The 24,071-nt window shown below is 35.6% G+C and overlaps 1 protein-coding gene across 1 annotated transcript; it reads left to right on the top strand.

Moving 5' to 3' along the window:
- The first annotated feature begins 770 nt into the window (after positions 1 to 770).
- On the top strand, positions 771 to 23,387 carry LOC123526134 (uncharacterized). The gene is made up of 17 exons (XM_053522800.1): positions 771 to 928; positions 5,225 to 5,426; positions 5,782 to 5,961; positions 6,194 to 6,211; positions 7,202 to 7,396; positions 10,778 to 10,960; positions 11,840 to 11,990; positions 12,668 to 12,770; positions 13,171 to 13,248; positions 13,553 to 13,768; positions 16,158 to 16,319; positions 18,265 to 18,282; positions 18,722 to 18,804; positions 19,022 to 19,085; positions 19,577 to 19,777; positions 20,855 to 21,060; positions 21,905 to 23,387. Exons 1-17 carry the CDS (start codon positions 869 to 871, stop codon positions 22,152 to 22,154), a joined length of 2,370 nt encoding a protein of 789 aa, XP_053378775.1. The 5' UTR covers positions 771 to 868; the 3' UTR covers positions 22,155 to 23,387.
- Positions 23,388 to 24,071: the final 684 nt, after the last annotated feature.

Here is a 24,071-nt window from a genome sequence, read left to right as displayed (position 1 = left end):
GCATGTAAAACATGTATATTACTTTTACGAAACAAGTGTCAGTAAACTGATAAAAAAATTCAATTCCGGAAAAGGACTACCTAATGGGGCTCCACTTCCGGACAGTTAAACGCCTTTAAAAACTCACCATTTTCAAAGAACAGTTTCACATGTTCGATTTGATGCATTTGCAATAGTGTGCGAGTGGTAAAATTTCGCATAACGAGGTGGAACTTTTTCCGATTATTTTAAGTACAAATGGCATTCATTTTCAAAGGGGGATAACTTTTTCCAATTATTTTAAGTAATCGTCAAGAAAAAGTTGTTTCCCTTTGAAAAATGAATGCCTTTTGCAGTTGACCGTTCAAAGGCGGTGCTCCGGTGTGCTCCTTGATATGTGTGTTTAGTTCTTACTATACGTATATTTGTATGCACATAGTGACATACGCTGCTTTGAGTTATTGTTTTGGAATGCTGAGATATGGGGACTTGGCCTTTTCTGTTAGATCCTTGTCTTTGCTTATATACTAGTAATATATTTGTATACAAGTCGGTTATACACCGCATAGAACAATTCATTCCGGCTACGCCTTCGCGAAATAATTGGGCATACGTATACCCTCTTTAGTTGTTCAAATTTATATCAAAACATGGGTCCATGTTACATTATTTCTTAATTATTGTTGAAAAATCCCTTGAAATGGGTGTAATAGAGCCAATGAATAGTCGTATTACCAGGAAGTTAAAAAAATAAACTACCGCGCATGAATTTCTTTTGAATTATAAATAGAAATATTTTATGTAACTTCTACAACATAAACTTTGCTAGTCTTTTTGTGATTTATTATAAACTGTTTAGTTTGGATTTTTTACATGAATGAAATAAAAAATGGATAAAAATTATATCGTTGTCTTGATTGTTTTCGTCATAACTTGTGAACAACAGATGGTAATGTATACATTTCTTAATTGTTTTCATAATTTGTTAACTTAAGATTAAAAGATTGTTGGTATTAAATGGATGGTGCTCTAAATAGCCCCCACGTTTACGAATTAACAATTACTTAACATTGCGATTCGTATTTAATGACTATGTTTGTTGTTGTGATCATTGTTTAATAGATCCACTATTTTAATTCCTAAAATGACCACAATATTGTTCACAAACGTCTGTTGTCTCTAACATCTCGTCCGTATTCGTCAGCATTTAAAACTGGAGAATGGCAAATATTCAACTTGCCATAACTTTGATTTTAGCAGATTTACATGTCTGAGTTATCAGTAGCTGCAGAATGCAAATTCGTGCAAAGTTTCATCACAATCTGTGCTAATTCGACAATAACAGAACTTAAAGAAAATTTAGCACTGCGGAAGTCCAGTGACAACTACCGGTAAAATGCTCGTACCTCGAATGACGACATGGCATATGAAAACATGTCTGTAGTTGTTGAACGTGAAATGGTTCAGACTTGTAGGTAAATCAAATAAAAGATTTTTGACTGTTATTTAAAGCAGACATGTAATTGTACTTTTTATCAATTTACTATTGTCTCCAGAATGGTATTTTTAATTATACGAGTCAATGAAAAGATTATTTTTCATATACATGTATGTTGAAGTTAATAGAATGCATTTATGGGCAGTACGCTTTATTTCTTTGGTTTAAATTTGCAGAAAAAAGACCTCATAGGAAACCAGATCTTTTGTTGTTTCTCATTACTTATATTTTATGTATTTTACTAAGAGTTTGTTGAAGACCCGATGAGACCTGATGGGATGAACTGCCGTCTATTCAAAGATACTTTATCTAGGCGGCGTTGGTCTCATAATGTATTGCAATTTTGAATGAAAATGTCAATGTATTGAAGAAATAATAATATGTACTCGTACACGGTGACTCGTATATGGAGTCAGTGGCGCAGTGGTTAGCAGGTTGGACTACAACGCCGATTCCCGGCCGCGGCTGATATCCCGACTAGTGTCCGGTGTTTGGTATTATATTGTTATTGTTTCCAGCAGTTTCGGCCTAGACTTGAATGCTTGGGAGGTAAATATGACACATGTCGTGGGCTCGGCTGCATCCATTCCAGGTGGGAACTTTCGTCGACTACCCACGTTAAACAAGAAACTTTACCTTCACCTTCACAAACACTGAAAACATAAGCACTAAATATAGCAAATATGTACATACAAAGCGACATATACACAAGTGATGAGGAAGTAATACCAATTGTATGATTCTAATGCTTTCTTTGTAATATTTTATTTTCGGGTGCAAATATTTCAAGCAATTGTGTGCTTGAATGCGGAAAATAAAGTTAAACAATGGAAACAGACACGATTTTGTACAGCATACAGAAGCAAACAACTGTATAGATATAAAAGATAGTACAATAACAATAGATAAATGCCACTTATAGGTACAAGAACAATAGAAATATATATACAATACACCGTGTTGCATTGCATTGTAGTAGGCAATTCAAACTTATTCATCTACTAATGAAATTTAATTCTTGTATGCGCGTTAAAAAAACGGGACGTATTATTTTGTACCAATGTCCGTCTGTCCGCCAAGAGTTTCGTTTCCGAACACTTTCTCAGAACGTGTTATATCTACGGATTTTAATTCCTATTGGTTATGGGGTCAGTAGATCAAAGGTCAAGGTCACATGGTCTCTAATTAACTTGTTTATGTTTCCAGTCTCTAAATCATAATGTAAAAGTAGTAAACATATGACTTCCTATAAACTTCTGATAATGACTTTGTCTGTAAATAGGAAAGATGTCATGACGTTTCAAAGACAAAAGATGTTTAGTTCCTGTTTTGTTTTATCATTTGCAGCGTAACGTTATGAATTTTTGATAAAATAACGTATCTTTGATCGAGAAATATATAATTAGGAACCAAAGAAGTATAAAATACATAGCTCTTTGCAGGAACAAAGAGGAACTGTCATGGTATTAGATTTTTATTCCGTTTTATGAAATAAAATATAATTACTACAAAAACGTCACTTACAGTACGAGAGTCACTTACACCCCGGGGTATAATATGGATTTTTCCAGCACCGGTGAAATCACCAGAAATCCCCGTCTGGTATGCAAGGATAGGTAAAGCTATTTGACTAACCGTACATCGGCGTCCGCTTCCCGATTTGGTTAATTTATTGTATGTAAGCTGGTATCTCAGTAACCACTTGTGGGAGTCGATTGAAACTTCACACACTTATTCACTGTGCCAGCACCGGTGAAATCACCAGAAATCCCCGTCTGGTATGCAAGGATAGGTAAAGCTATTTGACTAACCGTACATCGGCGTCCGCTTCCCGATTTGGTTAATTAACCAGGTTTTCAACGAAAACCTGAGTTATTAGATTGGGGTATGTCGTTGGGCGGGCGGGCGGATGGGCGGGCGGCGTCAAACTGGTGTTTCCGGTCAATAACTTTTGTTTCGGTAAAGATATTTGAATAAAACTTGGTATGTATGTAGCTTATATCAAGACAAAGGGTGGGAATGATTTTGGGGTTTCTGGGGTCAAGGTCAATGTCACTGTTACTTAAAATAGAAAAACGGTTTCCGGTCAATAACTTAACTTAGGAATGAGCTATCATGATGAAACTTGGTGTATAGAAAACGTATATAAAGTTGTAGCTTGGGATTGATTTTGGGGTTTCTGGGATCAAGATCAAGGTCATTGTTACTAAAAATAGGGTTAGGGTTAGGGTTAGGTTAGGGTTAGGGTTAGGGTTGTGCTTTAAAGTGGTGCACTGTGATTCAGTATACCTTTTTATTCTTATGAAAAGTGTTGAAAACCGGGTTTCGTGGCATTGCCGCGTTTCTTGTTTATTGTATGCAAGCTGGTATCTCAGTAACCACTTGTGGGAGTCGATTGAAACTTCACACACTTATTCACTGTGATAAACTGACTTACATCGCACAAGTCCCATAACTTTATTTTGCTTTTTTTTTTACAAAATTATTCCCCCTTTTCGACTTTTATATTCATTCAGTTGACAAGGCTGTTAAAAAGTCAAGCGTTGCTGTCCTACGACAGCTCTTGTTTGTTATTAATATTATTTTCTAAATATTCTTGAAACTTGCCGTCTACCTAGGTGCCCGCTTGCGATAAAATAATGCACGGAGGGGCACCTGAGGTCTTTCATGCACCAAAGCTGGAATGTCACCTATATATGACCTATATAATTGTGTCAGTGCGACGTTAAACTCAACAACAACAAAACATTTCCGACAAAGATGCAACTTATTTTGTGGAAAAAATAATGATTACATGTGGACATACTTATGATATGCCGTCACATGTGGAGTTGTTTATGGGGTCATGTGGCGCAGTGGTTAGCATAGGGAGTTAGTTGCACAGTAGATAGAAGGTTGGACTACAACGCCAGCGATCCTGGTTCTGGTCGTGACCGTTATCGCGCTGGCTGTTTTACTTAAATTGATAAAATTTCTATCAGCATCGTCAAAGACTTGATGCTGGGGAGGTTAATATGACACCTTGCAAGGGCTTAGCTGAAAATGAGTTGTTCCATCCATTCTAGGCGGGGACTTCCTTTTACCATATTTAACAAGAAACATTCTTTTTAACAGACGACAAAGGAGGAAAATTTCTAAAACATCTCGATATCATGATCTGTCTATTTATTATCCCCCTCCTCACCCCCCCCCCCCCCCCCACACCCCACCTGCGGAAGGCGGAGGAATATAGTTTTGACGTTGTCCATCCGTCTGTCCGTCTTTTCGTACATCCGTCCGGAGCCATATCTAGGAAGTGGTTTTAAATATTTAATAAAACTTTGTATTCATGTTCACCATGTATTACCCCGCCGAATGGGTTTGTGGTGAGGAATGGCAAAGAAATATATCCGGCAAAAAGTTAAGGATGTTACAAAGAAGCAAATAATTTCAGAGTTATTGCACTTTAATTGTTTAAAAGTCCACATATTTATTCATACCAAACTAACCAATTTGTAGAATTTCATGAACTTCTTTCATTTTTCCATGATATTTTTTACCAACATGTGAAGTTGTTTACTCACACCCAGTCACCCCCACCGCCCTGGTCGCATCAGGCCAAGAGATAGACAAGAAGACATTGTGGTTGTAACAATTTATATGATATATCTATGGAAAAGACTTTCAGTATAAGTCTTCTTCATTTACGCTTCTTTGTTATTATTGTTACCAGTGATTGCACGAAGATTGTATCAGACTTTCTTTCAGGCACTTGAAACATGCAATGAGATTACGCCGGACAATACCGGGCCTAAAACCTGTACTAACTATGATAACTGCTATTCTTTGGGTGGCATATATTGGTACACAGCAACATTTTGGGGAGGGTACATGGAACTGGCGTGGAAAGAAAGCACGATATCACTTTGTTCAAAATATTACACAGACCGGGACTTTCTGTTTCTGACGCGTAAGTTTATTGGTATTCGTTGATTTCTTAAATATTTTATGTATTTAAGCCGATGCAGACGATTAAGGTAAGATTAAGTTGTGTAATGCTTTCTTCCAAAAATGAAAAGGAAATTGTTGTTTGTTTTTATAATATGTAAAAAGTCTACGTTGTAATACATTTTTACACCATATTCTCATTTAATTATTTCTATGACCTATCATGTGTCGGTGCGACGTTAACCCCCCCCCCCCCCCCCCCCCCCCCCCCCCACCAAAAAAAATTTAAAAAAATTCTATATTGTGTATATAATTGATAACAAATATAGTTTTATTATGATAATTGTTTCATGAACACATAATCAACGTGATTTCAGACAAGCCGCCTGTCGTTGAAGACTTAAATGAAACAGTGTTGTCTGTAGAAGCATGCATCAGGAACCAGAATGATCTGTGTAAAGAAAAGGTTGACGTTTATATGAGGAATTGCGGGGGTGATATTCTTGTCAGATTTCCATGGGTAGACGCCATAAGAAGTATAGTCTACATTTGTAACGGTATATATATATATATATATATATATATATATATATATATATATATATATATATATATATATATATATATGATATTTTCAAGCTTTTCTATGATATTTTTATTGTCGTGCTTACCTAGTATGATAACGGTCATCATCATGCCTTTTCAGTTATAAGTTTATCGTCTTGCTTCACGTGATACTATTACCTTGATGTTTTTACTGCAGCTATCAATTATAATTTCTGTTTTCAGAGTATGTCTTCACGGGAGGTAAGTGTGGTTTTATTTTAAGTTAACACAGTTACAACAAAAACAATTTCATTTCGGTATTATACACGTATTAAACGATAGTGAGGGACCTGAGATGGATATTAGCACGACTAAACATCTAGTCATTTTGCATGCGAAAGGCAACGTTAATAGCCGAGAATTCCAAATATATGAACTGTCGCAGATGCCTGAGAATAAACCGCGTTACGGTCGAAGGCGCATTCACGGTTTAATGAATTGTTTATTATATACCTAAACACGAACTGTATTGTTTGAATCTGTTCTTTATATAAAGTTTTAAAGGATTATTTATCGCAACAACACAGGGTAAAATGACGTCAAGAAGACATCACACATTCCTGGTGGTCATATAACCGGTTATTGTGCCCACGTTTGGTAGCTGACTTGGTAAACAGGATTTTTCCTTTTAACTTTTGTAATGTATGTATTAATAAGCAACATTACAGTTTATTAGCTACGCATTTGTACATATGAACACGTGCTTTCGCGGATAAATATTCCGCTGTGAAGTCGTGCAATTTCAACGCCTATTATCATTAGCCAAATACAAAATACTGGTGAATGAAATGGAAGAAAACCCCAGCAGCCAGTTGTTACCGGGGAGGGGGAGGGGAGGCACATTTTAGTTACACTTGGGGTTTGTATATCTTTTTTGATATTCTTAAGTCATCACAAACAATAATAAAACAATTTGAACTCTGCATTTTTCCCTTTTAATATATCAAAACTACTGCTAATGATATCCGTAAGCGTTTCGATTTTGTGGACAATATGTAATTAAATCAGTTCATGGCTGACCAGTGGCAATTCTATTGGCTGGAATAGTTTTGAGCTTTAGTTAGAACTGTTAAAAAAGCAGTCTGAAAGAAAATGGTATTCTAGTTCATTGATGTAAAAATAACAATAAGTCATTTGTAAAAGGTATTGTACAACACATTTGCCCCTTGTTTATTTATTTCCGGTTTACAGCTTGTAATGACCCCACCATGGAATTTACTGCAAAAACGGTTAGTGAAACTGTAACAGAAATCTCACTGAGTGGAACAGGGTGGTTCAATACTTTCAAAGCCGGAAGTCAGTACACGTATATGTTTCCTTCCACCGAAGACACAGAAACGATTTTTGATGCCTGTCCAGATTTTGCCGTTCATTTTGTTCTTCGAGGTAGGTGCTTTGAAAAAATGATGTGATACCCTCTTGATATACTTCTAATCTATATTTGAAATGATTGATAAGAATAGTAGAAATGTATAAGCCACAAAAATTGCTATTGTTTCTGCTTCTGTTATGCAGAACGTCTCTGCTTAACCAATTAAAGTGTTTAAATGGATGAATATTTGCATTAATATTATGTATCAGGAATACAACGCGAAACACCTTCTGTAATTGTAATTTGGCTTAAATCAAGCAAGGATATCCACAATACTCGATTCCATTGCAGTAATTATTCGATTACTTATAAATATGCTACACCTTCTGTAGGCAATTTAAACAAGTCATTTTTTTTAAATTAGCTAGGTCTGAATTATAAACTTTTGCTAAGCAGTTTACTGTTCCAGTTTTAAAGCCAATAACGTTCTTCTTGAGTCGCCTATATGAACGGCTGGTGTAAAGCCAATAACGTTCTACTAGAGTCGCCTATATGAAGGACTGGTGTAAAGCCAATAACGTTCTACTAGAATCGCCTATATGAACGACTGGTGTAAAGCCAGTAACGTTCTATTTGAGTTGGCTATATGAACGACTGGTGTAAAGCCAATAACGTTCTACTAGAGTCGCCTATAAGAACGACTGGTGTAAAGCCAATAACGTTCTACTAGAGTCGCCTATATGAACGACTGGTGTAAAGCCAATAACGTTCTATTGTATTATAGCTCGGTGTTTTTTAATCCCCCGCCGTGGCGGAGGGATTATAGGAATGGTCTGCGTCCGTCCTTCCGTCCGTCTTTCCGTCCTTCCATCCTTCCGTCCGTAACAAAATCGTGTCCGGTCCATATCTCCTAAGCCCCTTGAAGGATTTTCATGAAACTTGTCGGTTCAAGGTCAAGGTCACAACTCAAGGTCAAAGGTTTGAGCCTGCCATTTTGTGTCCGCTCTGTATCTCCTAAACCCCTGGAAGGAATTTTATAAAACTTGGGTCAAATGATCACCTCATCAAGATGATGTGCAGAACCCATGAGTCAGCCATGCCGGCTCAAGGTCAAGGTCACAACTCAAGGTCAAAGGTTTGAGCCTTCCATTTTGTGTCCGCTCTATATCTCTTAAACCCCTTGAAGGAATTTTATAAAACTTGGGTCAAATGATCATCTCATCAAGGCGATGTGCAGAACTTATGAGTCAGCTATGTCGGCTCAAGGTCAAGGTCACAACTGAAGGTCAAAGGTTTGAGCCTTCCATTTCGTGTCCGCTCTATATCTCCTAAATCCCTTGAAGGAATTTTATAAAACTTGGGTCAAATGATTACCTCATCAGAACGATGTGCAGAAATTATGAGTCAACCATGCCAGCTCCAGGTCAAGGCCACAACTAAGGGTCGAAGGTTTGAGCCTTCCATTTGGTGTCCACTCTGTATCTCCTTAACCCCTTGAAGGATTTTCATCAAACTTTGGTCAAATGATCACCTCATCAAGAACTCATGAGTCAGCCATGTCAACTCAAGGTCAAGGTCACAACTGAAGGTCAAAGGTTTCAGCTCTGTATCTCCTAAACCCCTTGAAGGATTTTCATGAAACTTTGGTCAAATGATCACCTCATCAAGACGTTGTGCAGAATTCATGAGTCAGCCATGTCAGTTCAAGGTCAAGGTCACAGCTAAAATCAAAGGTTTACCCTTTCACTATCCATAGCAGTGGCGGGGGATTTAGCTGTCTTTCAGACTGCCTTGTTCTAAACAAATTTGGTGCACGTAATTCGTATACACTGAGTACAGGGTGCGGTAACTAAAAGTGTGCAGGTATTTAATACCCGTATGCTAGTTACCGCACTGTAAGATAGGAAAGTATGCCAGCGTGGCTGGAATAGTAGACAGTGAAGTGTATTTTATTGATTTTCTGCTCTAGCGTTGGTTAATTTTACCTGGACTGTACACATTAGTGAAGGAAGGATTTTAAGTACTCACTGAACTGCTGTATATGGCAATGTAGAACGCCTACAACTACCATATATGGATGGCTATGATACAAAACGCCCCCTCGTACAAATCGTTTACCCTCGGGTTTCAATGCTCTTTCTATTACCTATATGAACGACTGGTGTAAAGCCAATAACGTTCGACTAGAGTCGCCTATATGAGCGGCTGGTGTAAAGCCAATAACGTTCTACTAGACTCGTCTATATGAACGACTGGTGTAAAGCCAAAAACGTTCTACTAGAGTCGCCTGTATGAACGACTAGTGTAAAGCCAGTAACGTTCTACTAGAGTCGCCTATAACGTTCTACTAGAGTCGTCGATATGAGTGGCTAGTGTAAAGCCAATAACGTTCGACTAGAGTCGCCTATGAGCGGCTGGTAAAGCCACCTATATGAACGGCTGGTGTAAAGCCAACAACGTTCTACGAGAGTCGCCTATATGAACGACTGGTGTAAAGCCAACAACGTTCTACCAGAGGCGCCTATATGAACGACTGGTGTAAAGCCAATAACGTTCTACCAGAGTCGCCTATATGAACGACTGGTGTAAAGCCAATAACGTTCTACTAGAGTCGCCTATATGAACGACTGGTGTAAAGCCAATAACGTTCTACCAGAGTCGCCTATATGAACGACTGGTGTAAAGCCAATAACGTTCTACTAGAGTCGCCTATATGAACGACTGGTTAAACAATCTTTAGTATCTACCAGACAAACTATAATAGAGCCACAAAACGAACGTTTTTAAAAGTCAACACTGTGACAGATGTTTATTCTCAGTATACTGTGCAATGGGAAGTTCAACTTGCATAATTACACCAACGGACATTTATCTATTTAGCACAGTGTTTCTTCGGCGAGTTCTGAATGACAATGTTTGCCACAGTTGCAAAAGGGTTGTAGGTCCGGGTAAAGTGAAATACATATCTAAACAATCTAAGGACAAAGAGTCTAAGAAAAATATAACATAGTTCTTGACGGTTTAAAATCAAATGTACGAGCCCTGTTTAAATACCTACTAATGCATTAACCTAAAACATTGAGAAAATATAGCTGAATTAGAGAATTATACATAATTTCTATCGATATCAATAGTGAACTCCTTGATTTTGTGTTACGTATATTGACGAGATATGAAAACGCAACAACATGTTTGTTTGGCTTTTTTAGCATAACTAATTAAACAACACTCATAGAGTGGGTATCAATTACATCAGCGACTTACCAACATCCCATGTGAAAAATATAACGATGATTACATTCTCCATTTTTACACAATGGGTAGAGACTATCGAGATGTGTATATGTTGAACATTTTAAGGTAATGCTTTTTGTAGTAAAAAACATTCAGGCATATGTTTGTTGGATTTTCATATCTCGTTAGTGTATATTTAGAGGCAACACACATTTTTTCAGACCGAGTACCCGAATCCATTGGAGAAATGCCTGTAAAACTGACACTGTGCCAAGTTACCCGTGTACTCCAAGAAACCGGTTGGCATTACATTAGCCAGTGTAACTATTTTATTCATATGCGGAGGTGCAATGGAAAGCTTCAGTTTGAAACGACGTGGACAAATGTCATGAAACTGTGTCTAAGTATGAATATTTCTACAGCTGAATATTTTATGTATGTGTTTTTACATTCGAAACAGATTCAAACCTTTGAATTTTGATTTTACAAGACTCTTATTGTCTGAAATTATTTCCATGAGAAGTATATTTAACTTTTACAGCATTTTTTTTTCAGACTGTACTTTAAAAAGTACCATTTATCTCCGTACATCTTGACTTTTGTATTTACTTTTACTTTTTACAGGTGCAAGTTCTATAAATACTTACATTTTTGTAAGTATTGTCGTAAACCCGTTTTCAGTTACAAATTCAGTTTTCCTCGGGCTTAACATAAAAAATACAGTCCAAAATTAGGATTATATTTCCAACCAAGCTTCATTTTGAATTCGAGTCTTTGGGTTGAATGTTCACGACTAACTGATTTAATAAAAAGTCAAGATTCCTTTTAAAACCACACTTGCTGGGCTATTTCACAATTCAATTTACACTTTTTTTTAAATTTTAAATTCAAATTTTAAATTTACAATTTAGGGGCCGAACATTTGATCTTCTGGAGGGGCGGGGAGAGGGGTGAGGAAAAGCTGGGATATTTCTTGGAGCAAACCCAGAAATACCAGTTTTTAAATAACATAATAATCAACATATTAAACGAATGAATGAATGATCGAAAAATGCTGTAAAAAATTTTAAATAACATTTTTTCAGTTTTTTTTTTTGACATGGGTTTAGTAAGGTCACATTCTCTTTATCTCACTTGTATATGCGAGAAACTGATAGACGATGTTAACTTTAAATACGTATTTGGTTTTTTTAGAGTAATTTTACGGTATTACTGTTCACCCTAAATTATTGTTTAAAATGTATATGAAAGTCAACTTACCGTCTAGGAATTATATATTGTAGTGTTGTTGAACAATGTCAAGGTGATACCAGAAATAAAGCATACCACGCAATACGTTGATTCAGGCGGTAATACAACAACGGTGTACAGCCCGTCCTTGCAGTTCAGATGTTCTTTTGAAATGAATGATGATGCTTTATATAAAATAAAGTGGTAAATATAATATTATTATTTATATGGTATAATCATGTTTGTACATTATGCAGACTGCAATCCATAGGTTTTATACCCATACCAGTAGTGTTTAGGAGATAGCCCGTCTGTTATCCCGTTTATTCGTTCCAAAATATTTAAATCCATACAATGGAAGTGAATGTATTAGACAATTATAGTAAATGTCATTAAGGTTAAAGTGGATAACACGCGTATAATACAATTATCCCCTTTTTAAAAATGTGCAATGGCTACCTTTCAATTTAGATATTTACTTCAACCGTAGAAAATACCCATCAGATATATTTAACTTTACTAAATATATGAATTAATTATGTAAAGTTCATAGTAAATGTCGACTGTTTAAAAAGACTTTCAGTTTTTGGTGGTATTACACATCTATGCTGTGTTCAGCTATACATATTTACAGCATGCATTAATTTCAACCTAATGCATAGTGCTGTTAATACACATAAACTTGTTAGTTTTATGTTTACATAAACTATATGTAGTTTTTTTAAAAAAAAATTCAAATAAGACTATGGGTCTAGTATACCTTTAATTAATGCAAAACTTGCGTTCTTTTATCAAATCATTAAGATATACGAATGTTTCTCGTTTGTCCACAGTTTTCTGCTATTAAGTTTTGTTAATGGTAGTTCATCCCTGTTTTATAGGTATATCAATGACACCATGTACGTCGAGACAGAACCTTCAAATTTATCTGAAGATCTTGTTTTAAAAAGTGGCGATATAAACAATATGGAGCTTGGCTACAAGGTATACTTTTTTCAATATATGTTACAATGAAAGGTAGAAATTCACCGCAAACTTCAGAAGGGTATAAGGAATAATTTAATCAAGTATTATTAGTATGAATTTAGAAACCATAATAATGTTGAAAAAACATTTTGTAATGTTATTAGTTGGTACTATTCCTTGAACTGTCGAAAACAAATGTATAGGTATCCAGCATCCAGTAAAAGAAATAGCACAATGTCAGCGTTTCTTGTGATATCGTATCTTATTCTAAAGTAATACGTCTTATAAGTCGAAAAGATTGATTTCTCCACCAAGCTTTTAAATGGAAGTTATCACATTCATTAATTTTTAATTAGCCTGCATTTTGCATGCGCTGTAATCAGTCTTTTATTGTGTGTTATGCTAAGTATATTTGCAGATAAAATGTGGGGTCATAAAAATGACAATGGAAGATTCTTCCGAATTATCAAGCTTCAACTTCTTTGCTGGATGGAAGGTAAAAAAATCAAAAGATCAATATGATCTCTACCTCTCGCAATGTTTTCAAGTATTTCAGTTTAGCATCATTGTACGTCGCTCTATAGCAATAGTTTTATACCAGCGTAGCTGCTAGAGAGAATTCATATATATGCTTTACTATCATGAGCATTAAATGTTTTTCCAAATGCTCCCTGTAGATGCGTGAAAATGTGTATTACTAAATGAAAGTCCGCTTTGAAGAAAACCCCAGCTAGGTCGCTTTTGCGATGACATATGTTTGTGGAAAGAAGAATATTTTGAAGCAGACATTGAACAAAAAGATTTCAGATATGGGTGTAAAAGTCACAAAGGGTGGTTCCGTCACTGTTACTGTAGAACAGACAGTCCCAATCGGTTGTGCTTATACCGCCGGTGAACAAACACATTGCGCTGAAGAATTATCAATAGTAGACCCATCCTTTATGCCGGATATATGCAAGGGGAGCATTCTGGCAGTAAATGCAGACAACACAAGTAAAAGTAACCACCAAGTTCAGGTACGTGTACCAATATTTATTACATTTATGACCTTGTTAGTGTGTATTTGGAGCACCTTTTACATTTAGTTCGATGATACTTAACTGTTACAAGATGTAGTAACTACGAGAGCAATGCATAGTTTTACATATCATTTTTATATTGAATGGTATATTGTAGCAGATATTTGGGTCATGTAGTCCATTTAACTGTCACTTTTTGGGTGACGCAGTTTGTTCAATGCTTCTACGGATTCTACTAATGCGATGTGTGAGTTTTGATGCACAAGTAACCAGTTTAATTTCGCAAGAGGTGTTTTTTTGCCATTTACCGATCCAAAGCCGTTCCTTACTCTGTTCCTATATTAAAGTTTGTTCGTCACCTTAAAGGGAAAATAAAACGTACTAAGCATATCAATCTGCTTCGTATTTACGGATAGAGACGTATAAAACGCCTTGGAAGCGTTTAATGTTAAAGATAGAGACGTATAGCATATCGAACAGATTCTACATCAAAAGTACGTATAGACGGATAAACATCTCTATTAGTTAATGTGGAAGATAGAGACGTGATTCAAATAAAAGGTAGATACTTATAGGTTATTAGATTTGTATCGAGAAATATGCACGAGTTCTGAAGCGGAAATATCATTACGCAGAAAGACCGAGTACATATTACTCGATACAAAACTAAAATCTTTTTCTTACATACTCATACTACACATATAATTATTATATAAATGGTAAAACTGTGTTATTTAGCCTGAGTAAAATTGTAAATATCGTCGTTAAAGAACTTTTAAACGCGACGACATGCATGAAACTGACGTCACAAATGACACCACGCACCTGATATGAAATTTGAACGTCAATATGGGATATTATTGACGTTTTAGGTACCTCTGTAACTTAACGGAGCTTATAAATGAGTTTATATATAAAACATATCAAATTCACTGTCTGTACATAGCAGAGACGTATGATACATATCTAAGTTGTTCTATATAAAAGTTAAAGACGTCTGAAACATTGGGAGGTCGTTCTACATTAAGATAATGATGTATGGAACATTGGGAGGTCGTTCTACATTAAGATAATGACGTATGAAACATTGGGAGGTCGTTCTACATTATAATAATGAGGTATGAAACATTGGGAGGTCGTTCTACATTATAATAATAACGTATGAAACATTGGGAGGTCGTTTTATATTAAGATAGACGTATGAAACATTGGGAGGTCGTTCTACATGAAGATTATGACGTTTGAAACATTGGGAGGTCGTTCTACATTATAATAGTGACGTATGAAACATTGGGAGGTCGGTCTACATTAACATAATGACGTTTGAAAATATCGATGTCGTTCTACATTCAGATAATGACGTATGAAACATTTCGAATTCGTTTTAAATCAAAGTAAAAAGATGGAACATATCGAGGTCGTTTTACACTAAAGATAAAAGGTAATAGGTAAGGGTAGATTCCCCGGAAGCACAGAGCACCAAAACCACAGCACCAGAGCCACGCATTTACATAGTAGGCCCGCAACAAAAAGAAGCTGTAATGAAAAAATATTTCAGACGGATTGCTTCAAACATCCAACAAATACATATTAAATTATGTTAAATATTGATGGAGGGGAAGGTAACGATAAGGGGCGAAATGGGGTCGGGGGTGGGTGGGGGAATCCGAAGGGGAAAGTTGAACAAGGACGAATATACGAAGGGAATGCCATGTTCTTTAAAAAAAACAGTCGCACCACAACGAAAACAACATCATACGATCAACTAAATAACATAGAAAAACGAACAAGCAACACATAAGAAAACAGTAGGGCACCGTTATAGACTCACAAGCATACAAACGCACCCGCACACGTAGGAAAAACAGTCAAGTACCGTCTTGGGACTCGGCTGCCAAAACAAAGGGGAGCCATGAAAACTTTTTAAAAGTAAAGGGGGAGGGGATGCAAAAAGTAGCGTAAATGCAAGGGAAAAGAGAGGGCAATAGGGGGAGTGGGGCGAAAGAAAAACGCTAACAACAAACAAGAAAACATACGCAACAGACAATACAAGACAGACAAAACAACCAGTTGAAAATAGTTCCAGTTGAACCAGCTTTTGAACGTATGAAATTTACCATGGTCGTTCTGTATAAAAGGCAGAGACGCCTTAAACATATCGAGTCGATCTGTATTTATGGTAGGGACGATTGAAACATATCGAAGTCGTTCTATTCAAAATGTAGGGACGAAGCAACATATCGAAGATGAAAATCGTTCAACACATAAAAAAGTGATATATTCCATACACTTTTAAAGAAACATCACATCGTCCTGAGACAAACCACGATGTTTTCTGGTATGCGAAAATATATCCAGGAACAAACTGGCTTGAATTCTTTTTAAGACCATAAAGCAAGATACAGAGTGGAACAGAAGCGAAAGGTATCGTTTCAAACTTTCAACATCGGATGTTAATTACGATGATGCCACAGGATATGATTTACAAGTTCGTCTTACAGACGGGGCAGATTATCGCTCTCGGCGGGATTTGAAGTCTAAAACAAAGGTATCACTCTGCTTTGAACAATTTACATATTTTGCTGATAGACCGTTGTGGTTGGAAATGTATATGTCACAGGGTGAGAAAAATGTGCACTGGTCCGGGACTCTAACCCAGGACCTCGGAATACCGTTCCGATGCTTTACCAACTGAGCTATCCGGCCGCCTACACCTTTTCTCCCCGTTTTATTAATCAAGTCCGGTTTTATTCGAGTCATTCACCGTGACATATCTCCCCGTTTTAATATTCAAGTCCTGTACCGTGACATATCTCCCCATTTTACTATTCAAGTCCTCTAATGTCCAATTTAATTGACCTGTCAAAACATGTTCCCGGATTTCATGTTAATCTTCATATAGGCTCGAACAGAATATAATGAAAGCCGGGTCCATTTTTTGACAGGTCAAATAAATTGGACAGTACCATGACGGCCATGCTGCACAATATTTCTCACCCAGAGACATAAACATTGTATACCAAATTGTCGATAACAAATAGAAGAAGCTTAATGTGTTTGGAAAACCATGTATAAATTGTGCCTTTTACAAGATATAATTCGTGTGCCGATAGTCTGTTTCAAATATTTTTGGCAAATGTTTCTTGTAGATGAGTGTAATTAACATATTTACTTGGTAGTGTGGGTAGATAAAGACGACAGACTTGTACCTTATTTGAAATATAGTAGTATTTGTCATGTAACCGAAACTGATGTTGTTTAGAAGAAATATATATATTTCAAAATGTAGACAGTCCTATTAACTGCTTCAAAACAGCCCGCTTAGCTCAGTAGGTAAGAGCGTTGATCTACGGATCCCGGGGTCGCGAGTTCGATCCTCGGGCGGGGCGTATGTTCTCCGTGACTATTTGATAAACGACATTGTGTCTGAAATCATTAGTCCTCCACCTCTGATTCATGTGGGGAAGTTGGCAGTTACTTGCGGAGAACAGGTTTGTACTGGTACAGAATCCAGGAACACTGGTTAGGTTAACTGCCCGCCGTTACATGACTGAAATACTGTTGAAAAACGGCGTTAAACCCAAAACAAACAAACAAATCTTCAAAACAATTTGGTATAAATATAATGAAGTATTTTTTTTTCAAAAATGAAGGAGTTGTAAACAGTCACCTTACATTTAGCCTTTTATAACATATCCTCCGACTGTCGATTGTCTGTTTCGTACATAGCATCAAACCTCTTTAGCATTACTATTTTTACAAAGTTTCTTGTATATGTGTGTCTAACAGTTTCGCTAGGTATTGTGGGTAGATGAAGATGATAAGCGTGCACCTTATTCGTTGACAATCCAAGCTCATATTGTTCAGTGAAAGTATTTTTTTTTGAGAAAGTAGAATGTATCGCATACCTCGTCTAAACAATGAGGTAAACTATAATGAAGTATAAATTTTCGAAAATGAAGGGGTCGTAACAAATCACTTTACATGAAGTTGGAGAAATATGTAACTCAAATTCAAACTATTTCAGGCTCTATTAATGGAAATTAATCACGTGACAATATTATAGTTTTAGATGATATTGCATATATATGTATCAATTTACGGTATAGTTAGAGAAAATTATTATGTTTGAATTGAAAGCTGAATTGAAAACTGCAATTACAAAATAAATGAAACTAAATATGATTCCAATTAATTTCTGAACACAAAAAATCAATTATACGCGAAAACTTTCGGACTCCAGATTCATTTCGTTATTTAAGTAATATTTAAATGAATTATAACACTGCAATTATTGCTCGTATTCTTCCATACATACGTGTTAAGTATATTCTATGGGTTATGCTAATGACATAGACAAGAGAATGTAATGTTTGAAAACGATTATATATAATACCTGTTTACCATAATAGTATTTTCAATTGTGATGCTGTAATAAAAGGACTGTTTTCAAATGTGTCGTGTTACTAATACAAAATTTGTCTTTTTTACAGGTGATAGACACATTGCACGTAAGCATTCATATTTTTATTTCTTATATGTGTCATATTTACATAATCATGACAAGAAATAATAGTGAATTAAACAGTAGCGATAAAAATAAATCTGAGTAGTATTTTTCGTGTTTTATCAATGAAATATTAATTCCATTCTGAACTAGAAGTCAAAAAATTTTCAAGAAATTTTCAATATGCCTGGGTATCCGCCATAAAAAACTGAAATATAGTAAATACAGGCGAAAATAAGTTTCCCTTTCTGATGAAAGGCATAACTCAGACATATGTAAAAAGCTTGACGGAAACGTTTGTGGTTATAATGGTTACATAATTGACACATCTTTTTTGTCTCACTCCTTCCTGGTCCAGAATAGATTTAGTGTTGGTGCCTCGGGATTTTACACACTATTAACTATTTGAGATTCATTTCTTTTTTCTTTCTATCATCTATTAGGTGGACGTTACAGACGCATGGCGACATTTGAACAAGCTATGTTATTCCCATGTAGACCCCCATATGCGAACAGCTGATGGAAGGTTAGACAATTGAAACTTTTCGAAGCCCTTGTAATGACTTTGCATGTAGCTTTTTAGAACGTTTGAATTTTTACAAATATACTATTATATGTCTCACATATGAAAACGATCGTATATAACTTACAGTACAATACATGGATTTTTTAACCAGTGTCATATGCATGTGCTTAACTTAATGCCAACAAGTTCTAACTGTGTTTTTTATAACACATTATAGAAACTATGAACAACAGCGAGAAGGTGATTATATGCTTTTCCGAAACACCGTTCAGCAGATGGAGGTAAAGTGGTATATATTTCAAGACCTTCAACAATTCAAATCGTTAAATATCCCAGCTCGTTATCCTGTAATTATTGTCGTAACACTCGGGATTTGAATCAGTTTATGCAATATTTTACAAAGACCCCAGTACTGTTAAAAATTCTTTGAAAGAAATGTGATAACCCGTCGTAGAGGTTGATAGAGTGCGTTCCCTTTAATATTGACTTGCATTCTTTTACTCTGATCCATGTATGCACCAGAAAAACAGTTCCGAAGAAGCAAAAGCAAATGTATTGAACCAACGTTCTTTCAACGGTAGCATTCGGCCCTCCCTAAATATCGTAAATTGCACACTTATTTGTACCCTTTTCTTTAATCAAGATATTGCAGATTTATCATTGTAAAGGAAATGATATTAAAATATGCGCTCATTAATTAAAACGGCATTCACATGTATTCATTTATCGAACGTTTGCTTTTGTATAACTTTTACTCAATTTTATATTAAAGATTCAAGAATCAGCAAGGTACTGCTTTCCTCCTCGGCGCTCAAAACCTGCACCGCCAGTATGTGCGTGTGGCATAGCTATACGCTTTGGGGCAGATGTATTTATGATCAACAGATGTGGCAGGTTAAACCTTCTTGATTTTGTTCAATGTGGAGATGGAGGAATACTTGAGGTCGATCGTGTTCATGACTTTCGCTACAGGGTGAGTTACTAGTATACTGCTATAGACTGGTGTACTTGGCCTTTGTCGTTTCAAACATTTGCATTCATTTTACATTGCAACAATATGATGTTTTTGACTGTATCAAAAGTTACATTTTTATTCGTTTTAATGCGGGCTTCGTCATTTGAACAGTGAACATTTGAAATTTTAAGGGACTGATATTACAACTGGATAAACACCAAATCTCATATTTTCAGCTAGTTTTGACTAATGTATTATATAAAACTTCTGAGTGAAGTTTTTAGTTACAGTTAAATACTTTAACAACATTGAAAACTGAGAATTTAAAGTCACTACTGAAGTGTGTAAAGGTAATTTTTAGAAATTGAGGTATTCATTTGAGTAAATACAGATGTCAATTTAAGACCAAGAACCATGGTCGATCCCCAGTTATTTACGCTGTAACTATTATCAAAATACATGTATTATTTGATGAAGCAACATTTTAATGATCTGTGACAAAGGTTGTTCACATATTTATTGGAGAAAGATTTATATATAATCATAGGTAGACCGTATGTGATTATAGGATAATCCGTTTTATTGATATACATGAAGGAACATCATGCACCTCTAAATTTTTTTAATAGATAATCCTTACTGTGTGGGGAAGGTCAGTTTTGCAGTAAACATCCGACTGAATAATTTGATATTAGTATATCCACATTTAAAATAATTTAGTTCATTACACTTACGCGCATTGATTACTAAAACTATCGACATCAGTATTTGACAACATCTGGAGTGTATTTGGGAGAATATAAATTTTATTGCGAACCTACATAGAGGCAAAACATTATCGCATTATCGCTGTTGAAAATATCAACATGGAAGATCCTGCTGACGAGTAGAACGCATCCAATCAATGTAATAAAAGACACAGTTTGGTTGTGTCTGGCGAAATGGGCAACGCCACTCACGCCACAAAAGAAGTTGTATGAATTGTATTACAAGGAAACGAATACATTGAATAAACTCTATGATCTGAAAGGACCAGAAAATATAACAATAATTATTCAAAATATCAAAGTTGAAACCATGTCTGATGTTTTACAGGTGAGGGCACCGACAGGAACAGTAATAGATATTACACTTGAAAGATCGAAATTCATGAACATAGATGTGTATATGTCTCCAAGAGATTTTGGTAATGTAGAGGGACTATGTGGATACTTTGACGGCAATGTTGCAAATGATTTTGTGCACAGAGATGGAAGCCGATCAAATGGAAATAACGATTACAAGTTTTCGGAGAGCTGGAGGTATTTGTCAGAAGATAAATGACTATATTCTAGTTTGTTTTTTTTTTTGGGGGGGGGGGGGGTGTGGAAACAAGTAATTTTTAGTCAGTAGTAATTACGTGCTTTAAAGGCGGTGAACTAATAACTTGATAAGCTATACATTACTCTTCAATAGCTTTCCATTATTATCTTAATCTTGTTTGGATCTTATCCATTGATTGATTGTTATAAAACGTTCAGGAAGCTTAAAACGAACAATTGTTAAAAAAATATAAATAGATAATTATTTCAGAATTATTCATAGGTCATAATGTTGCAACGGTAAACAACATTTAGATTGCCCGTACAAGTTACATTGTTAGTAATGCCTATTATCGATTACACAATTAAAAGAAGAATTTAACATTCATCTAAGCATAGAACGGTTCAAAATCAATTTTCAGTATCTGTGTCAATTGCTAATGGTCGTTGACTTCTAATTGCTTGCCCAACTGTTGGTTGAGTGTAAATTCTTTCATATGAATGAGTAATCCAGCTAGCTTACGGAAGGTCGGTGTTTCTAACTAGGTGCCTATCCGTACCTGATTTGTGGTAGAAGGGTCTAGCAGCTCCATAGCTAGAATGAAACCATGAAATAACCTCAACTAGCAATAAAAAGAAAGCTAAGGGAGATGAGGGGTTGAGTGAAAAGGAAATAGAAAGTGATTGTCAAAGAGAAAACCATCGAGACTCCAAAATACGGCAAGATTTCACATTTTGCGTGCAATAATTTTAAAAGGTGACACCCAAATCCCCAAAAGACATTTGCAATAATAGTAGTATATACACACGTAGCATATGCAGAAACATGTATTACTTTTTATAGGTTGTCAGAAGAAGAGAATCTGTTCAAAAGTTTGAATCGCGTACTGGAACCATGGAATCACAAAAATGATGGCCGAACTTGCAGCAGGACCAATTCCATAACAAAGATGAAGTGTAAAGTTAGAAGAAGATTCAAACGCCAGGACGACGTAAGACGAGATTTCGAAAGACTCTTTCCTCTTATGTCAACCCAAGAATCGACAAGATCAAAGGTATGGCAGTTATGTCCTATTACAATACACGTTTCCTGATCAAAATAAATGGAAAATGTATATGTGTTTCCATGAAAATTGTATTTGCGTCTAATTGCTTGGGTTTAATTTGCTGCTCCTTGGTTATAAATATTAGCAAACATTTGGAAAAAGACTGTATGCTACAGCTGTCGCAAAGATAATCGTATTAATTCTACATTAAATGAGAGGATTGACTTTTGATATTTACTTGAATATGTATATCAGTCTCTTACTTTGTTTGATAAATTACATGCTTATTTTAAGTAATAGTCACCCCGTTCTGTCAACAGTAACAGATGAAAACTCTCTTTACTATCACCGTTAAGTAAGAGGTTAATGTACGAATCAGTTGTGCCTTCTTGTCACCATGACAAACTTTATGAGATAATTGCCCGCAGGACATCATAAAGCTATGTGTACTGCACACATCAGCCGTTTACTGACCCTTTTTTCGTTTTCTTTATTTTTGTTTTGATTTTCATATACTGTGAATGAGCGGATTATATTTTGAAAATTGTTTAATTTCCAGATATACACAAGCTCTGTGTTAGCACTGTGTCATGGTTTATTGGTCCATGTTTTGTGAGAAAATTATGAAATTTAAAATAATTAAATTGCAATAACTCTGCAGTAACTGAAGGCATCCTAATGACAGATGTGCATGCACCATCGTCCTAAATTGATATATATTTGTGTAAAATTTCGTGAGGGTCCATCAGTATATTACCTTGTTATGTGGGAGTTTACAATTTGTCAAACAATTAAAGGGCAATGATACTGGTTGCTGAAGAGATGCGTGTGCACCACTGCCCTATAATGATCTACATTTGTGTACAGTTTCATAAAGATCCATCAAGAGGTTATTAAGATAAGTCTAAACTCCCTATTTTTACCGGATCCAGGGAAAAAATTCCCTTTTTTACTGGATCAAGGGGGACAATACTAAACTTGAGCAAATGGTCATATGCTAATTAATAATAAAGTTAGGTTTTTTTTATTCTAGCTTAAAACCCTTTTGAATTAAAATCATTTTCATTTTTTACTAAATCAAGATCAAAAACTCTGCTTTTACTAGGGCATTGGAGATAATGGCTCATGTGAAAAAGTGTCTTGTTCTAATAAAAGAATATGCGAGATTTTGTGATTCTAGCTAAAATACTTATTGAATTACTTGTATAATCACTTTAAATGTTATTTTTCCAAAGCAACCTTTTATTATCCGTGAAATTTGGCTATCTTACATGTTACGTATCATTTCAGGCCAAGTATCCCCTACACTGATTACGTGCATATATATTAAAACTTTAAACGTCATTCAACTGCATGTGATTTGCTAATTTACTAAATGCGTTTACTGATCCGACCAAGGAAAAAAGAAAGAAAAAAACATAAAGGAGGATTCGGGACCAACGTGAGAAAATGAACACTTTCAGTTAAAGTTTTCCTGTGTTTATGATCAACAGAGCACTATTTTTAAATAATTTACAGTTAATTCGGATTGCTAAATTGTGTGTCATGTAAGATTTAACAAAGTAATCTAATTACAAATAAACTCTTCAGCAAAGCAATCAAACTTCTCAGCACGGCTATTTTATTATAAATTACGTAAACATTTGCAAACCTTTCTATCTACCTTTCCAAACGCGGGATAATGAAGCTGTGTTACAAGCACAACTGCAAAGTCAAAAAGCACACCTTTAAAATACAAAACCAGTTATTGAACTTGAGTACCATGTCAAATCATTACAGTTAAGAATGCCTTGGTACGTAGAATTCCTGTTTGGATTTCTTTGCTTTTTTTATCTCCAATGATTCTTTGTACAAGATTAAAAACACGGACAAGGACATGACCGGGCATCACGAATTGTGACGATCAATTTAGCTCTAAGTTCTGAACGGTCGGTAACAAGGCTGATACGTATAAAGGGAACAATG

Source organism: Mercenaria mercenaria, chromosome 14 (assembly GCF_021730395.1).
Source record: "Mercenaria mercenaria strain notata chromosome 14, MADL_Memer_1, whole genome shotgun sequence".
Taxonomy (NCBI): Eukaryota; Metazoa; Mollusca; class Bivalvia; order Venerida; family Veneridae; genus Mercenaria; species Mercenaria mercenaria.
The sequence above is the reverse complement of the archived record's forward strand: the minus strand, read 5'-3'. Positions and strand labels throughout refer to the sequence as shown.